Source organism: Miniopterus natalensis, chromosome 6 (assembly GCF_054644295.1).
Source record: "Miniopterus natalensis isolate mMinNat1 chromosome 6, mMinNat1.hap1, whole genome shotgun sequence".
Lineage (NCBI taxonomy): Eukaryota > Metazoa > Chordata > Mammalia > Chiroptera > Miniopteridae > Miniopterus > Miniopterus natalensis.
This window is the reverse complement of record NC_142086.1, coordinates 56852792-56875944: the sequence shown is the minus strand read 5'-3', so window position 1 is coordinate 56875944 and position 23153 is coordinate 56852792. Positions and strand designations below refer to the sequence as shown.

At 44.2% G+C, this 23153-nt stretch overlaps 1 protein-coding gene across 1 annotated transcript in view; it reads right to left on the bottom strand.

Moving 5' to 3' along the window:
• The window catches only part of MCF2L2 (MCF.2 cell line derived transforming sequence-like 2), a 149299-nt gene that overhangs the window by 73859 nt on the left and 52287 nt on the right, over positions 1–23153 (bottom strand). The window contains exons 8-13 of the mRNA XM_016218026.2: positions 17860–17984; positions 17172–17286; positions 16606–16725; positions 8364–8555; positions 6049–6240; positions 253–430 (exon numbers count right to left, since the gene is read on the bottom strand). Of these exons, the coding sequence (XP_016073512.2) occupies positions 253–430; positions 6049–6240; positions 8364–8555; positions 16606–16725; positions 17172–17286; positions 17860–17984 (922 nt within the window). The remainder of the gene's footprint in view (positions 1–252; positions 431–6048; positions 6241–8363; positions 8556–16605; positions 16726–17171; positions 17287–17859; positions 17985–23153) is intronic.

Below are 23153 nucleotides of genomic sequence, written 5' to 3'. Positions count from 1 at the left end.
AGGTTCTTAATGGAGTCTATTTCATGCTGATATTATTTGTGCATTTATATTATTCCTTTGCTAGACTGTGAGCTACACCTTGCATCCAGGCACTCAGTTTTATCAAACTTTATAAGTCCTCAATGCCTGTAGTATTTTATATCTGTAGTTTGTTTTAAATAACATCTGTCAAAACAACAAGCACTATTCATCTTAAACAACCACAATCTCATGGAAACAAAGACACAAAGCTTCCTTCCCCAAATAACCTACCCAAGGGGGAAGCGTGGCTGGTTTTCAGTGACATCCATTTTGGAGAGGACTCAGGATGGGGGGCGACAGGTTGTACCGGGCGAGTCTGCCTGGCTGCCAGTTTCATCAGACCCATTTGCCTCTTGTGAAATATTTCCTGTACATCTCCCAGCTTCTGTAGGACTTTCTGGGCTCTGGCCTGTAGGAACAAAAGCAAGTCATGAGATTGCTCTGCACTGAGCCTAAGGACATGACTCATTCCCTCTCCCCCCACCCCCAACCGCCCTCAGGCGACCCTCGCCTTGCACCAGAATTGTGCTTCCAGGAGTCTGCATCTCCCACCTGACTGGCAGTGGCTGTGCCCTTTTCACTACTGCACCCGTAGTGCCCACACGCTGCCTAGCACAGAGCAGTGCTTGGTAAATATACGGTGAGAGGACAAATGTTCACTCAGCCATGACCATTAATGGTAGAAAAGGGTGCCATAGGCCATGGATGGAGGCATGAGGCCAACTTACAAAATAGGAGAATTTAAAAATAAGGAATATACCCCAAATAAAGGCCCCAATGGGGAAAAGAGTTTAAGTGTTCTGAAACAGGATGAAGGAAACCACAAACACCTATAATAAAAAATGTTCAGTGTGACTCCTTCTGTCTATATAAGTTGGAAAAAAATAAACTGAAGAAATACCAGGGGAGAGATGAAACTCACAGATGTTCCCATAACTGAGCATGTTCTAAGGCAGAGGCTCAGGAGAGTAAGAAACAAAACCTGGGTGTCTTTGAGTTTCACCAAGGCCTGAAACTTTTGGCCTCGCTGCCGGCATGACATCCCTGTAGCTCTGGTGGGTCAAGGAAGGTGCTTCGCCATGCTGACTCTGATATCTGTCTTGTGGATGATTCTAACCACCAAAGAAGGCACCCAGAATTAGAAGAGCTACTACACAGGGTGGTTTGAGGATGCCTAATTCTGAAAGTACAGTCTCAGCACACCCACAAAGGTTGCCACATTTTGCAACTGGAAAAGGAAATTTGTCTGTTTTATGCTGGGCCATCTTCTGAGGGAAGGAGCCAGTATCTCTGAGGGAGGACTGGAGTGTTAGTTACAGAAAAACAGTTCCCCTACATCTGAGGACCCTGTCAAGGCTGACCTCTGCACTGAGATCTGGGGCTTGTCTCACTCTGTGGAGGGCCTGAGTGTAGACCTGCACTGTCCATATAGTAACCACCAGCCATTTGAGGCTCTTCAGCATCTGAAATGGGTCTGGTCTGAACTGAGCTGTGCTCGCAGTAGAAAACGCACACTGGATTTTGAAGACTTAGAATGAAAAAGGGACATAAAATATCTCAATAATTTTTTATATAGATTTCATGTTGAAATGATGCTTTGGACATAGGTTAAATAAACAATTATTAACATTGATTTCATTTCTTTTCCCTTCTTAAAATGTGGCTACTAGAAAATCTCATTAGCTCACATTTGTGACTTGCACTATATTTCTATTGGACAGCATTGGTCTAGACCAGGGGTCAGCAAACCTTCTCTGTAAAAGTCCAAACAGTAAATCTATCAGGCTTTGCAGACCATCTGGTCTCTGTGGCAACTACTGCACTCTGCTCTTGCTACGTAAAGGCAGTCATAGGCCATAGATCATAGAGGAATGAATGCGAGTGGCTGTGTTCTAATGAAACTTACAAAAACAGATGGCAGGCAGCTCTGGCCCACGGGCTATACTTTGCTGACCCTTAGTCTAGATTAAGCTCAGGGTCCGTGTTTAAAGAGTCTCTTCAGAGAACGTGCTTCTTGGCCTCAGGAAGCTCATTGTACAGTGCACCAGAGGTTCTGCTAACACAGCTATGAGTCCAAGTCCCAAAAGAAAACAAATTCCCTTACGTCAGGGTGATGGCAATGTCAGCTTGATGGTGATTAGAATTGGTGACCAGCCACTACTACCCCCTGCCCCTGTGGCCCAGTGATGAGTCTGAGGAAATTGAGACTCTGGTGTTAAATGCTGCAAAAAGAGAAAAAAATCTGACTGAACAAATGGCTGTCAAATTAACAATGCATGACCTGCAGCCCTGGTGTGAGGTCAGTGCCACATGCTAGAGTCCAACGGCTCACCACGTGGACTGGGCAGGGCGCGAATCATCTCTGCCCTTTTGCATCTACCCCTTAAGATCCCAGAGTGAACACTGAAAATGGTTCACTGAATTAACTGAGGCATTCAAAAGAAACTGAATTCCTAAACTCAGACCGGGGGAAGTTGGTGGAACATTAATACCTGCATTCCCCCTTACCTCTGTCCTCTTTTTACTTGCAAATCCATTGTCCATGCCACAATCAGAATCATCTTTCTAGTCTTTTTCAGAATTATCTTTCTAAAAGGTAAATCTGATCATGTAACTTACCTGTTCAAAAGCCCCGCGGTGGCACCTCACTCATCCTGCAGCGCCAGGCTCTCCATACTTGACCCTGACCACTGCCGCCTGTGTGCCCCTCTGTCCCCCCCCCCTCCCCCCGTTCACATGCTCTTGGACCCAGGAGCGTTTGCTGGGCAAGTGTTTGTCTTCTAAGACACTGCCAGCACCTTGACTGCAGGGACTGGACTGTATTGTATTCTCAGAATAAAGCACAAACTGGGTACCCAATGAATATCTGAAAAATTGAATCTTGCTATTTGCTACTGAGACTGCTTCATTCTCTGCACGGGGTGTGAAAGTGAATGAGGGAGAAAAATCACAACAGCAGCACTAAGGGGGAGGCACAACGGCCATGTATTAGGGACGTGCCTGGAGGAGCCTCAGACACGGACGCGCTGGCTGCTACGAGAACAACAGTTTAATGACTGATGTCCTTTCGATCATCGTTATGTCTGAAGTGTAACAGATTCAGCCTTTTAGACTTAGAGTACCAGTTCTTTAGAAACACATTTTCTTTTTTAGAATAGTCTTAGATTTACAGAAAAATTGCAAAATAGTATAGAGTTCCCCTATACTCCACACCCAGTTCCCACGGTTATTGACAGCTTACACTAATTACTATGGTACATTTGTTACAGTTAGTGAATCAATTTTGATATGTTATTTTTATTATTTAAAAAATTATTACTATTAAATAAAGTACAGACTTTAGTTAGGTTCCTCACTTTTTATCTAATGTGCCTTCCCCCCACCAGGGTCCCATCAGGATATCATATTACATTTAGTTGTCATGACTTCCACTCCTCTTGGCTGTGACCATTTCTCAGCCTTTCCTGGTTTTCAGTGGCCTTGACTCTTTGAGGAATATTGTTCAGGTATTTTATAGAATGTCTGTCAGTTGATATTTATCTGATGTTTTTCTCATGATTGGACTGAAGTTATGGTTTTGGGGGGCAAGACCAGAGAAGTAAAGTGCCATTTTCATCACATCACATCAAGGGTACATACTATCTGCATGACTTAACGTTGACCATGATCACCTGGCTGAGGTAGTGTGCGTTAGTTTTCTCCACTGTGAAGTCATTCTTTATCTCTCCCTCCCCATACTGTACCCTTTGGAACAAAATCAGTAATATGCAGCCCGCATGTAAGAATGGGGAAGTTTTGTTCCACCTCCTTGAGGGCTAAGCATCTACATAAATAACTTGGATTATTATTGATATGGTTGAATCAATTTTGATATGTTATTTTTATTATTTAAAAAATTATTACATGCAGAAATAATTTTCTGCATGTGAAATTAGTTTCCTCTCCCCTATTTATTTATTTATTTATTCCATCATTTATTTATATCAGTTTGAATTAATGGAGATCTATTTTATACTTTGGATTGTAATCCAATAGTACACTATTTATTTTGATGCTCAAATTGTTCCAGCTTTGGCCATGGGAAGGTCTTTCAATTGCCTCCTATGTTCCATCATTGAGGGGTTTGTTTTTGTTTTTTTGTTTGTTTTTTAAAGATATGTTTTTTATTGATTTCAGAGAGAGGGAGGAAGAGGGAGAGAGAGATAGAAACATCAATGATGAGAGAGTCATTGATCAGCTGCCTCCTGCACATCCCCTATTGGGGAGCGAACCCTCAATCCAGACATGTACCCTGATTGGGAATCAAACCGTGACCTCCAGGTTCATGGGTCAAAGCTCAACCACTGAGCCATGCCAGCTGGGCTGGTTTGTTTTGTTTTTAGCAGTTCCTTACTTTTTAGCATTGTAAGATGCTCTAGGGTCACCTTGTATATTTCCTGCCCCAGTTCTAGAATCAGCCATATCGCCAAAGAACCTGGGTCTCTTTTATTGGAGAATGGTGTTAGAAACCAAGATCTGGAACGCTAGGTGTGCTCATTGATACTGGTGTCTCATTGCTTCTCGGCCTCTCTACTGTCCAAGTAAGGAGATACATGTGTCTATACCAACCTGTGTATATACATATATCTTGGAATATTTCTATATGCATAAAGTATCAGTTTTGACAACAAAGTCATTACTCTTCAGTGGATAAAAATTTCTCTAACACACAGGATATTTAATCTTAAACCTAGAATTTTACTTCAAACCAAAAGAAGAATAGATGGGCTTTGGGGATATTTTTTTAAAAATTGATTTTAGAGAGAGGGGAAGAGGGAGAGAGACAGAGACAGAGACAGAGACAGAGAGGTTGCCTCCCATGTGTACCCCAACCAGGGATTAAACATGCAACCTGGATATGTGCCCTGATCGGAAATCAAACCCAAGACCTTTTGGGTATATATTTCTCCACCAGTGGCTGTATTTCTCTGCCCAAAGCCACAGCCTTTACCAGTGGCCTTTCTTACAGTCACAGCTTTATCACTTCCTGGGTCCCCTTTGCCTTTCAGGATTAGGGGTGGTAACTGATTCCTGTTTCTTGCTAGCCCCAGGGCACTTCACCATTCCTGTTGGGTTCCCCAAAGCCTGCCCATGTCTTTGTAAAAACTGACTATATCAAACTACCTAAAAATAGGTGAATCAGATTCTCAAAAGGATCCATGACTCAAAAGAGGTGAAAAAGCCATTCAAGCAGAGGTACGTACAAAGTGATGTGGATATTAGTGGAAGGCACACAACTCATAACTCTGCTGGCTTCACAGAAGAGTGCTCCCCTCAAAATGCAAATCTGATCAAGTTATTCCCCTGCTTAAATTCTGTAGTGACTTCCTACTGTTCTTAGACTAAAGGCCAAACTCCTTAATATCACCCACAAAGCCCACCTTATCTCTCCCTCTCTAATCTTACCCCAAACACTCTTTGTTTGTTCTCTGCACTCCAGCTACCCCTGTCCCTTGGGTTCTGCACTTGTGCCAGGCTCCTTCCAGCCCTGCGACCTCGGCACCTGCTATTCCTTCTGACTGGAAAGGACCCCCATCTTCTCTCCTCATTATCTAGGACTTGGTTCAAATCACCCCCAGTCCAGGTCAAGTTCCTCTGCCATATACCTGATAGGATCTTGAATCCCAACTCTGGAGCACTTATCTCACCTTGGAACACATTTTTGTGTTTTGTGTTTAGCCTCTCCCACTAAACTGTAAATTGCCTGGGGGATGGAACCATGTCTATTTCTGTTCACTGCTGTGTCCTCAGCACAGTGCATGATACATTAGAGATGCTCATAGGGATGTGTACAGAAATGAATGACTGAAGGTGATATTTGAGTCAGACTGTAAAGAGTCAGTTTTCCAGGAGTCTAAGAGGTCACCTGAGAGCTCAAGAACTAGTTAACCCTCTCAGTATATCCTATATCGACTTTCTTACGCAACAGGCAAAGGCCCTCAATGCCTCCTTCCCAACCCCAGGATGAAAATAACCCATCAAGATTACCTTTCTGTCAGGGGTGAGGACCAGCTCTAACTGGTTGTAAAACTCCTTGGGTCTGGGCAGCTGGCACTCCTTTGTTGTTTCCAGGAATGCCTCAATGTCGTTCAGTGCAGCGTCAACACCCTCTCGCGACTGGCACTTGTCTACAGCTTGGGAAGCCAAGAGGTAGATTCCAGCTTCACACCACTGGCTGACCTTTTGAAAAGAAACACAGTACCCTGTGCAGTTGGCATGGCCACAACAGTCCTCAGGAGGCCTGAGCTCCTCTGGGTCTACCAGGACTCCAAGACACTGGGAAATTGTCAAGGGACAGGATCAAGTTGAGAGGTCTAACCACTGTAAATACAACCGAGAGGTGGACAAACCCAAGATAATTTTACATCTGTCCACTTCTCAGGGAAGCCACCCAATCAATGAAATGAATCGTGTAAACATTATTCTGTTTTCTACTCACAGTAATTACTACCCTCCAGGAGGAGAAAGTGAAGCATTTCTAAGTTTGGTCAAACTATAGAGACATGTAACCAATGATTAGGTCTAACTACAGAGAAATGTAATCAATGACTTTTCGGGTTGACCTTCTAGGCCACTTGTCTTGCCTCCTAATTGGTTACAAGAGCACAGGGTCATGAATAAGGCATCAGACCCAGCCCCTACATGCCTTCCTGAAGGAGGGACTGTCCTTTTAACAAAAACACCACTTTTCTCTGCCCACATTTGCACTTATTGTCATTTGTCTTTCCCAGGAAGACATCCAAGGATAAAAAGTTCTGTAACTCAGAACAGCAATAATGTCTTTATTTTTCCCCTAAATTATCTACATTGAATGCGTACTACTTTTAGAATAACAAAAAACAATGAAGATATTTAAAGATTAATGATTACCACTGTGTGGGGATGAGAAGGGAAGTGGAATGCATAGGTGTCCATCAGTAACTTTTTTCCTCCTCTTTCCTACATTTTTGGATTTTCAAAATAATATGAAATCATGCTTTAATATATACTGTGAAGACTTTGTCTTGAAACATCATGCCTAGATCTGCAGGAAACATTAAGCTGGGGCCTTCCGCAGAGTCACAGTGGCTGCATGCTCTCCCGGAAACACACACACACCCTCCACACCTCAGCATTAGGCTTGTCTCTACAGCAGATACGGAGCGAGGGAAACAGTAGCTGATCCTGCAGAGAGCTCAGCACACAGAGCAGGCTGCTCACCAGGTCCTCCTGAGCCTCTTGCTTCTGGAACAGCTGTATTTCATTGACCTTAAAAATCTCTTTGGCAATGGGATGGTGTAAAAAGCCTGGGTAGGTGCCCCCAGCCATCAGAGAGAAAGGGCTATAGGAATGGAGCTCACCAACTCATGGCCATGAGCCACATGCTGCCTAGGAAGAGTTGACAGAGAAGGCTCCAGAGATCACTGCCCCTGTTGACTGGGCACTTTCCCAAGAGATCACTGCCAAAGGGTACCAGAGGCCAAACTCCCTCCCTCCCTATGATCCCTCTGCACACACAACATTGCTATCTGGTCTAAGGAGCCTGGGGTTTGGAATTTGGCAGTCCTGACTTCAAATCTGCAATCCCCTATTTACTCCATGTGTGGTCTTGGGCTGTCACTTATCCCAGGGTTTGTCAGTGCGTCCCTGTAACACCTGCACCAGAATCACCTGGACACTTGATGAAAACACTGACTCCTTGGCATCATCTCAGACTTACTGAATCTCAGTCTCCAGAGCGGCATGCCAGGGAATCTGCAATACAGCAAGCTCACCTGGCAATTCTCATCCACTAAATGTTGCAACCCACTGACTTAACCAGGTTGAATATCAGTTTCTCACTCTATAAAATGAGATTAAATAGATGACATAGTTATGCTCCCAGTAGGAACATAGTAGGTGCTCAATAAATGGTAGGAGTGTATAATGGTTATTATAACTTAAGCTTCTCCAAAAGGATTCACAATCCGATGCTTTCAGGTGAGAAGAAGCACTTTGCAAATATAGTTCTTGGTCTCTATATACCTGAAGGGGGTGGGGAGGAGTCCCACAGGGCCAAGCCAAAACACACTCTTTAAGTCTGGGTCCGCACAGAGGGAAATGGACTTAGTTCATTCTAATAGGATGTGGTGGGATAGCTGAGCACTTTTGACCTTCAGCGCCTCTATGACCTAGAATCTGCAGCTTTTAATGCCTTTTGAGCACTGTTTCACATGAAGTTCTTTATCTTCTCAGCAACCATGTGGGGCAGGGAGGTCAGGTATGATTAAAGCTGCTTTACAGGAAATTTTGCAGACACATGGTCACAGCTTTGTTTTGCTCACCTTATCCAGCTGTCTATGCAACTCCAAAGACTTTCCTAAAATGTCATATTTTTTCTTGTTTTCATTGATAAAGTGATCGCAGAGGTGCCTCAGCTCCACACACTTGGGTCTGATAGAGTCTGCTGCATAGTGGTGGCTTTGGATGAGCTGGTCCCCAATTATCGCAAGCAGCTGGGCTTTTTCCAAGGGCTCCTGCAAAGTGAACATGCACAGCCAAGCATCACAGCCAGGGCATGGTGAGGCAGATGCCTGCCTGACACTGTGTGCTCTAATCCTAGAGGGAGGCTAGGGAGATGCTGATTCAGGTTTTAGGCTGAGAGTGTAGGGCTGGGGAACCTAGGCAAGCTCTTCCTTTCGCAAAAAGTGTGGCCTAGTCCAGGGTCATCTGCACTCTGGAGAAGAGCAAGTCATTCATTCAAGCATTCATTGAGTTCTGGGGTAGGCACCAAGGATACAGTGTCAACAAGTCAGAAATTTTCAGCCTACTGGAGAACTCACATATTAAATTATACAAATAATTAAATTATTACAATGTGGAAAGTTCTAGGGCAGAAGTGTTATACTGCACAGAATAGGAGGCTCTGGATTCCACTGTCAACTAAATGGCAAAGGGAAAAAGACAGACGTGTGGCCCTGAGGAGAGCTGGGAGTGAGGTGAAGTTAAGGAAAGGTAAAGATCTGGTTTGGACCACTCTATGGGGGAGTCATGAAGACTTAAGAAATATGTTCATATAAATACCTTCCTGCGACCACAAGCTCGCCATCTGCGCAGACCTGGCGTCTGCTCAGCAACCACATCTCCTCCCTCTGTCTGCACGGCTGGCTTTGTTCTAACCACACGTGCCATGTTTTTCTGTTTTTGATCCTCACATGTTAGTGAGGTTGACCGTGTGTCAAGCACTCTCCAGGTACTGAGGATTCAGTGGTAAACATAGCAAGCAAAACCCCCTGACATCATGAAGCTTATATTTTAATAGGAAACACAAACAATAAACAAATGTCGATTAAATATTATCTTCGATAGTGATGAGTGCCGTGAAGAAAGATTAAACAGGGAGTGGAGGGCAAGAAGTGCTGGTGGAGCAGTTGCTATTTTAAATGGGATGGTGGGAGAAGGGCTCACGGAGAAGAGCTAGCTGAGTTGTGCTGAAGAGTTAACACTGTAGGCCCGAGAAGGCTATCCCGAGAAAGGCCTGCCTGCAAGGTGGCACCTAGGAATGTCAGGAGGGCTCCTACCATCCCCATGGAGAATGGCCTACCATGCCTAAACTGTGCAAACCACAGGCTTTATGCTGAAGCCCTGCTTTCTTTCTGTGAATCTGGATTCTGGTATATGCCAGGCAGAGGCTACCTACATGACCAGCTCCCAATAAAAACCCTGAGCACTGAGCAGTGAGCTTCCCTGGTAGACAACATTTTACAACGTTGTCACAATGCACTGCGAGGGGCATTAAGTGAATCCTGAGGGACACCACAGGAAGAAGACTTTTGGAAGCTTGCGCCTGGTATCCTCCAGAGTTCCCCCATGTACTTTTTCCCTTTGCTGACTTTGCCTGGTGTCCTTTCACTGTAATAAATTATAACCACAAGTGTGATTATATGCTGAGTGCTACGTGTCCTCATAGCAAATCTTCAAATCTGGGTGTGGTCCTGGGAACCCTGGAAACAGAACCCAAGACCCGAAGTGAGGACAGGCCATGCAGTACTTGGCCGGAAGTTTGGGGCAAGTTTGACGTGTTCAGGTAATAGGAGGCAGGCACTGTGGCTGGAGCAGAGGAGTAAGCAGGAAAGGCGTAGGAGGTGTATGCAATCAGTGAGCGAAGGGAGGGACCGGACGGGGGAGGTCCCTGCTGCCACTGTGAGCACTTTGGCTTTTATTCACCATGACATGGAAAGTACTGGAGGTTTTGAGGAGAGGTCTTCATTCATAAGAAGCAAAGCAGGGAGACCAGTTAGGAGCTACTGCAGTTATCTGGGTACAGGATGTGGTTTAAACAGGGCTGGCAACCAAACTAGCTCCTGCCTCAGTGCCTTCCCCAGGATGCTCCTCCCATGGCCACTCAGGTCTAACGTCTCAGTTCACCTCCTGGCAGGCCCTTCTCTGACTGCTGTTTCTAAAGCCACTCCTGGCAACTCCCCCCACCCAGGCCCTCTCCCTCACTTTGTTTTCATTTTCTAACAACTCTCACCTCTATCTGAAAGTATTTTTGTTTACTTCAATGTATGATTTCTCCCTCCTTTACCCACTCCCACCAATATGTAAACTCTATGAGGGCATTTAGTAGTAGGCATCCCATAAATATTTCACCAATATAATGAATGAATGAACGGATGAATGAGCCAGTGCACTAGATGATGCAGTCATCTACTTGGCTGGAATTGTGTAAAATGACACTGACCTGAGAGTCACCGCAGATGACTGCCACCTTCCCAGAGTCTCCAGGAGCAGAGAGATCATACGCACCCTTGCATACCACAGGGAGCATCCAGTCTGCCACATCTGCCCTAGCTTAACTTTTTATAGTAACACAAGGAGTCATGATGACCCCAGGTGATGACAACTGGCCCCTCTCTTAGCTTACAATGATTCATGGTTTTAACCATCTCTAACCCCCACCCCCTATACAGCCAGTCATTCACCAAGCCCTGCAGAGCCCACACCCTTCTTAATACCTTTTGAATTCTGAGCCCTTCTCTACCAACTTCTTGTCATTATTTGTCCAGGCCTTTATGCTTCCCGACCGGATAGCTGCCTCTTTGCTCTCCTGCAGGCTGTCCTTCAAACCATGCTCCACACTGCTGACAAAGCAGCAATTCCAATGTTTATCACGCCTACATCACTCCCATGCTTCCAGTCCTTTCTCGCTTCCTACGGTCTTCAGGAGAAAGTTCAAACTCCTGAGCAATGCATGCCTCCTCTTCCTCCACTTCCCTCACCCCCATCCTCTGCTGTAACCAGACTAATGACCCATTTGTAGTTCCCCAAATATCCAGGCAGCTTCAGGCCTCCAAGCCTTCTCTGCGTGCTCTCTCTTCCTAGAAAGCCCATCCTTCCCTCTCCACCCCTGCCGCCGACTGCTCCACCTCCCACCTCCCACCTCCCACAGCACCCACACTCCTCTGGAGCTAAATCTATATCACCCTTCACAGTTCATCTTCTCCAGCAAACATTCTCTAACTGCACCATTTTATTCTGACGCCCCTGCTCTGTGCTCCCATAGTACCCTGTGCCTTTCTTGACCCGAGCACACACTTCACTATACTGTGATCACATACCTATTGTCCTCACTATGCACAGACCCCGGTAGGCACAAGCCAGCTCTTCTTCAACTTAAAACAGTACACGGCACAAATTAGGTACTTAAAAATAAATAATCGTTGTGCAAAACACAAAGGAGTAATGATATACAAATCAAGCAGTGGCTATTTAAGAGAACTCAGGGATTAATGCCCAGTGTGCTTGTTCTGAACAACAAAGGCCCAGATGCACTGGTTACCGTCCCTGAAGGGAGGTTAGGATGCGAATTCCTCAAGCTGTAATTTTGAATTGTGTGGCTCACTGCTGTGCCCTCAGAACTTAGAACAGTGCTTGGCATGGCAGGATATCAGTAAATATTTGCAGAATGAATGAGACACTCTTCCTGGGACTGCTCAGCCACTGCACGTTGAACCTGGGCGACATTCTGCAGCACAGAACTGACTCCACTACCTCTATGATGTCAATGGCAACGGCTAACATTCAGTGAGACCTGACTACCTGCCAGGCACTGTTCTGAACGCTTACACTGTTTCTTTTACTCTTCACAACAAGCCCTTCACCACAGGTGCTGCTTTACAAAAGGAGTGAAGGCACAATGGCCCAAGGTGACCCAGGTAGGAAGGAGAAGGTCCAGGCTTCACACTCAGGCAGCCTGGCTCCAGAACCCGGCTCCGACCACCACGCCCAGACAGATGCCACACTTGTGCTGCCTAAGCTTAGAGGCCTCATTTGGTTGATGAAACCTGTCTGACTTTAGTCAATATAGAAGCATGAAAGCTTGGCAACAAAATATCTGTTGACTTTTTTTTTTTAAGTTTAGCTGCCTAATTTATTAAGAATAGCACCAGCTTTCTGGGAACAGGGGACTACATCATCACAGGATATTTCACAAGAGCCCTAAGGTGATCACAGCTTACCCTTCACTTGCATGTGGCATCTCACCCTTCCAAACTGCTCTTACAACATTTGAGATTTGGGAGGTAAGCTGTGAGTAGTGGGTGAAAATGGATCTTGGGAAAAGATCCATAAATATAAATTAGGAGCTACAGCTGGATGGCTGGACAATCACTCTACTGAAATGAATGGATAATAATAGCTTCTGAGTTCTGACCACCTACTATGTTCCAGGTACTTACTAAGTCCTTATTATACCACTAAGGCATTTTGTCTTCACAAGGCCTCTGTGAGGTGGGAATTATTATTATCCATTTTTCAGGCGAGGGGATATGTTCAGAAAGGCTAAGAAACTTTACTAGGGCCCTAGGGTTGTACAGCGGGTAGTTGTCAGATCTGAGCTTTTTGAGTCTGGTCCTGTCTGACTCCACAGCCTGTGTTACCACCTTCCAGCCCACTTGGCCTCCCACACGTGCTCTGAATAATGGCTGTGTAACCACAACTATCAAATCCTTCAGAGAACTTACAAAGAACTTTACTGTAAAACCTCCAAACCATAGCTTATGTTTTAGACTAGACAGCTTCTGTTCATGTTAAATAGGCAATAAAACCTAAGTAAAAAAGAAATAGAAAGAAATGGCTGAAATCTGGTGCCTGATCACAAGCCTTTCAGAAGGCTGGGTAGTCAAATTGCAATATGTAATTCAAAAATCTTTACTATAATAACAGCTTATATTTCTCCCAAGGACTCTACTGCTATGAAGGGTGAAAGATGAGACTGTCTATGCTGGAAGAAAGTGGTGAAAAACAGTGATGCTGCTGTATCAGGGAACCCAAATGGACCCAGAGACGATGGCATATGATGGAATGTATGTCTGGGGAAGTGGGCAAGGTGAAACAAGAAGGGTAGAAAGTTAATGGCTATTGAAATTGAGCAGTAGATACATGGGAATTCATTTACTAGTCAATCTACTCTTGCATGTGTTTGAAAATTTACACACACACACACACACACACACACACACAGAGTCATGCCCCTCTAGTAGAATATGTCCCTGGGAGGTTAATAATCTGGGTTCCATACCTTCTTGCACATAGTAGTGTAACTGCTGGCCCCTGGCCTTGTGGGGAGAGGTCAAGCCTGAAATTGGGTTGGTTCTCCCTGCCCTGTCCTGGTCTGTTTCTGGCTAGTTCATCACCCAAGGCCCCAGCATGCCTCCCAGCCAAAAACTTGGCAGCAAGTTCTGCTTTTAGAAGTAGGAGAGTAGCTTGCCCGGCCGGGCGTGGCTCAGCGGTTGAGCGTCGACCTGGGATCCAGGCGATCGGGGTTCGGTTCCTGGTCAGGGCACATGCCCAGTTGTGGGCTTGAAAGATGACTCTCTCATCATTGATGTTTCTGTCTCTCTCTCTCCCTCTCCTTTCCTCTCTCTGAAATTAATAAAGATATATATATATAAATAAATAAAAAGAAGTAGGAGACGTGGCTGAAATCACTGTTTCTCAAAATAAAATATGAACACTCAAAGTACTGCTAAACCCTCAAGCAGGAACAAGATATAAGAGCAGGCTCAATTAGCATACAACCGGGATGTGGCAGTGAGCTGGCACCGAGTTACCCTTGAGGATGATATCACTACCCAGAATTAGGAAGTTACTAACAAACCAGAAATCAGTATGTGGCCATGCCAGGAGGTAAGTTGACTCCTGAGCACTGAGTGAAGGACAAACCCTAAGCAAGTTTCAACAGATTCTAGCCGGATATCACCTTGTTCCTTTAACACTTTGCAGAATAAATGGAAAGATTAGCCAAGCCCTTATCATCTGAAGAAGCAACGCCTCTTAGAAAACTGAGCACCTGACTATGAGAAGATAGCTTTATTCAGTTCACCTAAAGACAGAGGAATCAACCTACTGCATCCTTTAGAAAACAAGTTAAAAAAGGGTAAGCAAGACACAAGATGGGTAAAAGCAACCTGCCTGGGCTCATCAGCAGTGGGTTAGTCCAGCTGGCTCAGGAACTCTGTCAATGAAAGATGGGTCATGGGTTCACAGAGTATTCCTATGTCCCACAACCACAGGCTGTGCCCCTAGCCCTAGTCAGCCGTCTTTAAACTATGTACCAAGGATCCCAGGTCCAAGGAGGTGGACAGAAGAGAGAATGTGGATGCAGTCATGCCGATCCCTCCCCACTATTTAAAACACAATGCAATGGCTTCCCGTACCACTGAGAATGAAATCCAATCCCTGCAGCCTTGCTCCAAGCGGGCTTACTCTGCTCCAGCCGCTCCAGCCGCATTCCTTGAGCTCACTAACCTCATTCCTGCCTCAAGACCTGGCACTGGACAAGGCAGCTCTCTTCCTTGAATGCTACTATCCAAATCTTTGTATGGCTATCCAGCTCTCAGTTCAAAGGTCACCTTCTTAGAGAGGCCTTCCCTGACTACCCCAGTCACTTTCTTTGCTAGCCTGTCATCTTCTTCATGCCACTTATCACTATCAGGTATTAGTATTTATTTGATTACTTTGTCCATTTCTAGACTCTCTCCAGTAGAATGTGAGCTCCATGAAAGCAGGGTCTTGACTGTCTAGTTCACCATCATAATCACACAACCTGGAGCAAGGAATACCTGCTGATGAATGAACGCCTTCCTGGTAGGTCAATAGCTACCTTCATGGTAGCTATAAACACATTTTTCAAACCAAAAATAAAGGTACTAGGCTTGATGAGGCATATTTTTCTAATATGTAAATGTGCATAAGTGAAAATACATAGTATCTATATTTTATAAGGAGCTCTTTTGAAAAAAACAACACTAAAATTACATAAAATTGGGACTATATTGGAGAAACTAAAACATATGAGATACATGAAATTGTATCCTTTCATTGTTTGATACATGTTTCTGATGACTGCCTTCAGCACCAAAGTGTTTAGCTGTCAGTGACCATTAATAACAGAAGAGGTGCTCACCAGGGAAGGATGGGATTCCTGAGTGAAAGTCGGTGTACAGGTGGACCTGGGTTTTCACACAGGTGCAGAAAGTCCTCCAGCTCAGAGTCCACAACTGAGAGCTCTTAGAGCCAGAGTGGCCTTAGTTTCCATTGTTCCTATTCTTTAGGAGAGTATGTCTCTAACTATAATGTGCATGTCCATCACCTGGGGATCTTATTAAAATGTAGATTCTGATTCTGAGATGGGGCTAGATATTTCCTATTTCTAACAAGGGCTCACTCATGTGAAATCCATGCTGCTGGCCAGAGGATCACACTTTGAAAAGCAAATATCTGGTACTACAAAATAACCTCCCAGGAAACATGCCTCTAGATTAGTTCAGAGAGGAAGTGCTAACCATAGAATACTTGCTCCCCAAGAGACAAAAATACAGAGAAGCTAATTAAAGAAAAGCAGAAAGGAACTTCCCTGGAAAGAGATGACCGGGTTTTCTTAAGTCATATTAAGCCAAATGTATAAGGACTTAAAATAGAATCACTCCTAAATGCTGACCTGTGTGCAGATCTGGAAAACTATTTAATTCGGTTAAGAGAATTGTGAAATATGCCTTCTTTTACAAGTTTGATATTTACAACTCTTGGGGCATGAGAAAGGAGCAAACGTTGCCAACTCTGTTAGCAACAGAACTTATGTGGGTCCATTTCCCCTTTTCACTGTCTTGCTTGCTAGTTGTTTTTTTCTGGTTTCCCCTTCTAAAGTTTCCCCTCCCCACCACCACACCTCCACACCCTGCCCAGTGGGTAATGTGCTCATTGTCACCCGCACTCCGGCTGCTCCTCCACTGGTGGGGACACCCTGAGACGGGGCAGGGCTGCCCAGAGCTCTCCCAGGACCTGAGCCTCCAGGCTCCCTGGGGTGCTCTGCAGCCTTAACAGAACTCTCCATGGCAAGCACTGCTCATCAAGGCATGCATGTGCACATCTCCTTGGGGACCTGGGGTGGGAGTGGGGGGTGATGGGCAGGACAGACTTTGGACATTCTGTGTCCTTTGGCAACCTTCCAACCACGAGTGGGCACAATCTGCCACCATTCACAGTGACTACCTTCCCAGTCCACAAAAACGGCAAGAAACAAACCTGGCCTTTTCCTTCCAGTTTTTTGTGTTCTTTAAGAAGTTGCTCCACATGCATCACACTGTCTCCGATGTCTGTAAACTCTGCTTGCTCTGCCAACAAGTTGTCCAGGGCAAGCTTAACCTACAAGACACATTAGAACAGTCCAGAAATAAGCCAATGAGCACCCATTTCGAGGTAGAGGTCTGCTATACTCTAAGAAAACTCAAAAACGCAAAAAGGATTCAGGACCAATGCATATATATTACAGCTCATTCGCTTTCAGATTAAGCAGGGGTGGGGGTGGGGTTGCTGAGACACATGTCGATGGAATATTAAAGCTACAATCAACAGATTATCAATCAGAAAGGAAGATAAACCATCACTGAAATACCACGTGTGCCAACAGGGAAACTGGATCCTAGAACATTACTACCCCACTGAAAAAGTGAGGACAGGATGTCTGAGAGGAAGGAGGGGGCTGGAGTAGGGGGAGGAGAGAAATCCCAACACCCAGAGTTCAAGGAGGAAGAGAGATCTGGAGAGCACTGAACCACAAAAGGAAATGCTATTAAACAAGAAAACAACACCTCACAAAAATTGCACTCAAAGTGCTGCAGCTGTATGCACTGGTTAAGCTTCAGGTGATGCTGCGACCAAAACTGATTAAAGGCTTTTTCTGTTTCATCCAACTGAACTAGTAACCTGTCAAGAAAGTGAGAAAATGACACTGGTTAACATTCATTTCCACAGGAGTGTGCATAGGCTTACGTAGCTAACATTTGTGTTTTTGGTCAGTGTTTTAAATTGTGGTATGTCCTTACTATGAAAGTCTGTGTCACTTATGACTTTCTCGTGGTTTCGCTGCATCCCATATCTTTCGTTTTCATTTCTCAGTCAGTACTGGGCAGAAACTTCGCTTCAGCAGCCGTGGCTGTGCTTTAAAACATGCCCCTGGTAACCTTACCTTGGAGCCTTTTCTCAGACAATGCACAGCACCCAGACAAACTGTTATTTGGAAATGAAACTCAACCAATACTACCACCTCCCTTGAAATCCTGGGATGGCCTAAGAGGAGGGAATGGCATTCTCGTAAAAACATCTCTGTAGCTGGATGCCAGATGGGTGCTGTCTTTTTTCCTTTGTTGTCTCAAATATTATTCTTTCTTCACCCTACCAAGACCCAACAGTAGCTGTTCTAATCTGTCCTTGGTTGTTTCAGATCATCCAGTTCTATATTCTCTCCTAAAAATATTTATATATTCCACCTTCACTCACCTTTCCATGGTGGCTACATTCTCAAGTTGATTGAGATTGAGTTTGTAGGTGGGATTTTTGGTTGCCGGTTCTTGAATACATGACAGTAATGTGGCCCCTTGCTTTCCAAGTAATTTTAGCTCATCCTAGAGAAAGAAAAACACTGTCTCTCTCATAAGAAATTAATGAAAAAATTCTTGGTAGATTTGGGGTAAGGAGAATGGTAGATCGGTATATCTTTCACTTAGGGAATTAAATGCTAAAAAATTCAAGCGGCCGATTTATAAAGTTAATTAACTTATTCTTAATGGGTAATGCATACACATAACATAAAGTTTAAAATATACAAAAGGATATATATTGGAAAAAGCAAGTCTTTGGCCCAAAGCCCATCCACTTTCCCTCTCTGAAAGCAACAACTGTTAAATTTTGTGTGTATCTCAAGCTGTTGTAAATTAAAAGCAAAATTAGTTAATAAAAACTGGTTCTAATCCATGATAGTGACCAGAAACAAGAAAATGACAAATATTGAATGTTAAATGTTGGAAACTGCCAAACAATAATAATGCAACAATTGCTAGATGGCCAGAAAAAAAACTACTTCATCTAGTCTCAATTATCATCTGTCTCTCCTTCCACCTACTTCCAGAAAGTTTGGCAGAGGTGGGCAACAATTTCAGTCTGACATGGAAAGATTCATCCTTCCAAGGCAACTCTATTCTGCTCTTTTTACATGGAGACTTAGGGCTTTGCAGTTGGGGGAGATGTCAGGCTATCTCCTTCCAAGTCCAACAGCTCGCGCCTTCTGCTCACACAGAACAGGCATCTCTCAGTGCCCTGAGCATTCACCATAGTGCAAGGCAAAAGGGTGAGGCCTAGAATTTTGCTCCCAGGAGTTCTGAATTTGGTTCCTGGGTCACACAGGATTCTGGTTTGGCATGTCCTGAGAGTTAGAAAAGTCCCATAATTACAAAGCAATCAGATCTATGCACATGAGCACTGAATCTGTTCCTCCAGGCCCAGCCACCTCCAGCCTTCCCACAGCCTCCAGCTCACTCCCTGCGGGAGGAGTTTTATGTCCTCCACTCTGGTCACAAAGAAGTCCGGCACTCTCAACCGCATGTCTGTTCCCTGTCCCCCACCCCACTCCAGTATTCACCCACTTGAAGGCTTCCATTGTCCATGCCCAGCCTCACGACAGGTATGACTTCTCTAATCTAGCCCCTCAAGATTCTCTGGATACCCCCTGCGTTGTGCCCACTCCACGTAATGCCCCAAGTCAGCCACTTCGCTGGTATTACAGCCTGAGAACCGGACATATCCCTTCCTTTTCATTCTACGTATCAGCCCTCATTTCTTCTTATCTCATCAATGTTCATTAACTGTTTGATGAATTAATAATAGTCTAAAAGAAACCAAGTTACAGGTGAATAGACAAATAAGATATGCCTGGGCGAGGAATCACTCATTAGTTTGTGCTCATAGCTTTTCCCTCCTCTTCTTACCCACTAAAAAGGGTCCTGGCTTTTCTTAGTCTCTTAACTGCCCCTGAGCTTCCAGCAGTCCATCAGGATTCTGGCCTTAGCCATTATTAGAAAAAATATATGTAGATAGTGTGTGTGCACAATGCAGACTTGGGAGGAAAGGTGGAGAGGCCGAAGAAGAAGAGGCGTATTGCGAGCAGAGCTTGGAAGAGAGATGCACCCAAAGGGCTACAGACTGTGAGGCAGCGTGTGAGAGAGGGAAGGGGAACCTCAGTGCGTGATGTCACACACTGTGTATCCCCTTCGTGTGGTTAAAAAACAGAAGGAAAACTTGTGGCCCGGTTACTGCTTTGGCACTAGATCATGTCTTCAGCAGGGTTACCAACGTTTGCCATGAAAACAGAGGGCAAGTGTGAGGCACTACAGTACTTGAAAAGCATAAAGGCAAGTTGCTCAGCTCCAAAATGGAATTTTCCCTTGTCTGCAGTAGTGAGAATTCAAAATATTAATACCTGTACAGAGCAGGCACTGACCAATCAGCAGAGCTGTCAGATACAATGAGAAACTGTCCCGAGGCCAACTGCAGTCCACGTGTTAATCCTTCAGTGGCCAGAATCATGAGAAGGTCTTGTGGGTCCTAGGAAATGGGCCAGGGAGGTGGAGCGGGGCACTCAAGGGATGTAAATATTTAACTCTTTTAACAATGGATACAGCTGTCCCAGTGTATACTGATCATTATGGTTCCATCACTAGAGGAACAAGCAATTGGTTCAGAAGAAGAACCCTTAACAGGGTAAGGGGACTTTTTCAGGCTCAAAATAATTTAAAATTTCTGGGGGAATTCTTTCCTATGACAAGGATAAACATGAATTGTGACATTCATTTAAAAAATATTTATAAAGATCTATTATTACATGCCAGGCATTGTGCTTGGCCGGGTCATAGGCTGGGAGTGGAGGTGGGGAGGGAAGTAAAAGAATGAATCAGAGCCTAGAGAATATGAATGATTAATGCTTTATCATCCTTATTTCACTCTATTACTTACCCCATTTCTGCCACTAAAAGTTGTCTCTACTGTTATGTGTTGTTTATAGTGCTAATAAGTTCCAGAATCTGGCCTTTAAAAGTGCAAGTCTTCATCATTCAGGAAAAAAAAGTCCCTGAAACACACGAGATGTCCTCTTTCCTCAGCAGATGCTGAGATCTTCTGTGGGTACAAAACTAGTTCAAAACACAGACTTGCAAAGGTATTAACACTGAAAATATCCATAAGAACATCAATTTTGTCTACCTGTGCAAAACTGAGGCCTCTGTGCCTATTCATTTCTAACTATGTTCTCCGCAAATAGAGTTTGAACAAATGGGTCTTTTTTTAAGTTGTTTCATGCTACTTCATTTAGGGGGTTCCATTTCCACTCCTCAGTGGGTTTCATGCATCTCTCATATGCTTCTTCTCTCACTAGTCCATCTAGTTCTGCAGCATTTCTCAGTGTCATCTTGATAAGTCAACCATCTTCATAACAAGATTTGTTGACAAGACCTGGATTTTCTGCAAGAGCCTCATTAATTTCAGTTACTTCTCCTGATACGAGGAGAATCGAGTTCACTAGCAGCTTTCACACTTTCCAAAGCATCAAACTCATCTTTTTGTTCAATTTTGTCCCGATTTCAGGCAGACTATACTAAACAAAATCTCCCAGAGCTTCCTGTGCAAAATTGCTGGTTCCCACTGTTCCAATACAACTTTCTGTTGTTACCCATTCATGTATCTCTGTGAATTTATGCACCAAGAGCAGATTGGGGCTGGTGCGCAGTGCCCACGAGCAGGCCCCAGGGCTGTTGGGCAGTGCAAGGTGGGTGCGTAGGCAGCATGCAGGCCTCAGGCCCTGGCCCAATGCTTCGCAGCGTCCTCAGCACCATTTTTGCAGAAGTGCCTGAATAAAGGAGTCTTAAAAACTCCTAAGACTATCAGATTACTTCTAGGGCCTATGTAATTTTGATTTTCTTGATTATTTGTTACCTTGGTAATATTGATGGAACTGTCATCTCTGAATACAAAGTGGAATGAATACTGAATGGGACAAATACTGAATGCTAAGCAGTTATTCATATTTGTAAAGATTGCTCCATCACATGATTGAAGGGGCACTGGCACTTTCCCCTCTACCCTTGCATGATGAGAAAAGGCCTATGGCTCTGTTAAACTTCTTATTTTAACAACAACAACAACAAAAATGAGAGTCTTGCCCTCTTTAAATGAAGGCATAAGACAGTGACTTAGTTGACTAAAGCACCTAAGCGTGCAAGGCCAATGCCCTGAGTTTCTGGCCTAACCAAGACCAGCAAAGAGGTGAAAATCACCTTCTTTGGGGCTCAGGAGGGAGACTGCTTCAAAACCAGCTCAGGTTAAGACAATGGAAGAGCTGTTTTAAGAAAGGAAGTCTGTAGGGTCATAAGCAGGGTCAGAAAAGTACATACCTGCATTGGGTTTGTAGTTATTTTATTGTCGTCTTGGGGCCCAAGGATATTTTCTTTTTTTAACTTGAGATATGATTCATATTCCTTAAAATTCACCCTTTAAAGTATATAATTCTGTTTTTCCCCCAAAACATTTTCATCACCCCCCAAAATAAACCCCATACCTATTAGCAATCTCTTCATTTCCCCTTCTCCCCAGGCCCTGGCAACTCCCAGTCTACCTGCTCTCTCTAGGGACTTGTGTATTCTCAACATTCCATCTCAATTGAGTCATACAATATGTGGCTTTTGTGTCTACTTCTTTCACTACACATAAGTATTTCAAGGTTCATACATGTAGCATGTATCAGTGCTTCATTCCTTGCTATGGCTGAATAAAATTCCATTATATGAATACACCACATTTTGTTTATCCATTCATAAGTTGATGGACATGTGGGTCGTTTCCACTTTTTTGGTGTTATGAATAATGCTGCTATGAAGATTCATGTATGTTTTTGTGTGCAGCATATGTTTGTAATTCTTTTGTGTATATACGTAGGAGTAGAATTGCTGGGTCATATGGTAGCTCTATAACTTTTTGAGGACTTACCAGCAATGCATGAGGGTTCCAATTCTTGAAATCCTCACCAGCAGCTGTCATTATCCATTGTTTTTATTATAGCCACCCTAGTGGATATATCATTGTGGTTTTGATTTGCATTTCCCTAATGACTAATGATGTCACACATGTCTTTATGTACTTAATAGCCATTTATATATTTCCTTTGGCGATAGGTCTATCCAAATCCTTTGCCTATTTTGTAATTGAGTTACTTGTCTTTTTATAATTGAGTTGCAAGAGTTGTTTATATATTCTAGATACTAGAACCTCATCAGATATACGATTTGCAAGTATTTTCTCCCATTCTGTGGGTTGTCTTTTCACCTTGCTGATAGTGTAGTTTGAAGCACACCTGCTCATGAGCCCAGGCCTGGAGCTCTGTGCCCGGCACCTTCCTGCCTTGCTCCGCATTCTCAGTGTACTAACTTACTGCTCTGCAGGCTCCTGTGGTCTGTGGCCTGTGGGCCTGAACCACCAACCCTTTGCTGGCAGACTTCGCAGAGGCACCCCAGGCCTGGCCTTCTGCACCACATACCATCTCTTCCAAGAATCACGGGAGGTGAACTTGGGCAAAGAAAAAGGTCAAATTTTTAAGAGGTATTTTTAGGGAAAATTTCCAGGATGCTTTCACAGTTCCAATGCAGACCTTTTTATTACCCAGAGTCATCTCGGGAATATACTTTGAACTCCTTTTCTGTATCAAGCTCCTTAAAAAGAGAATTAAGCAGTGCTCCCGGACACACGAAAGA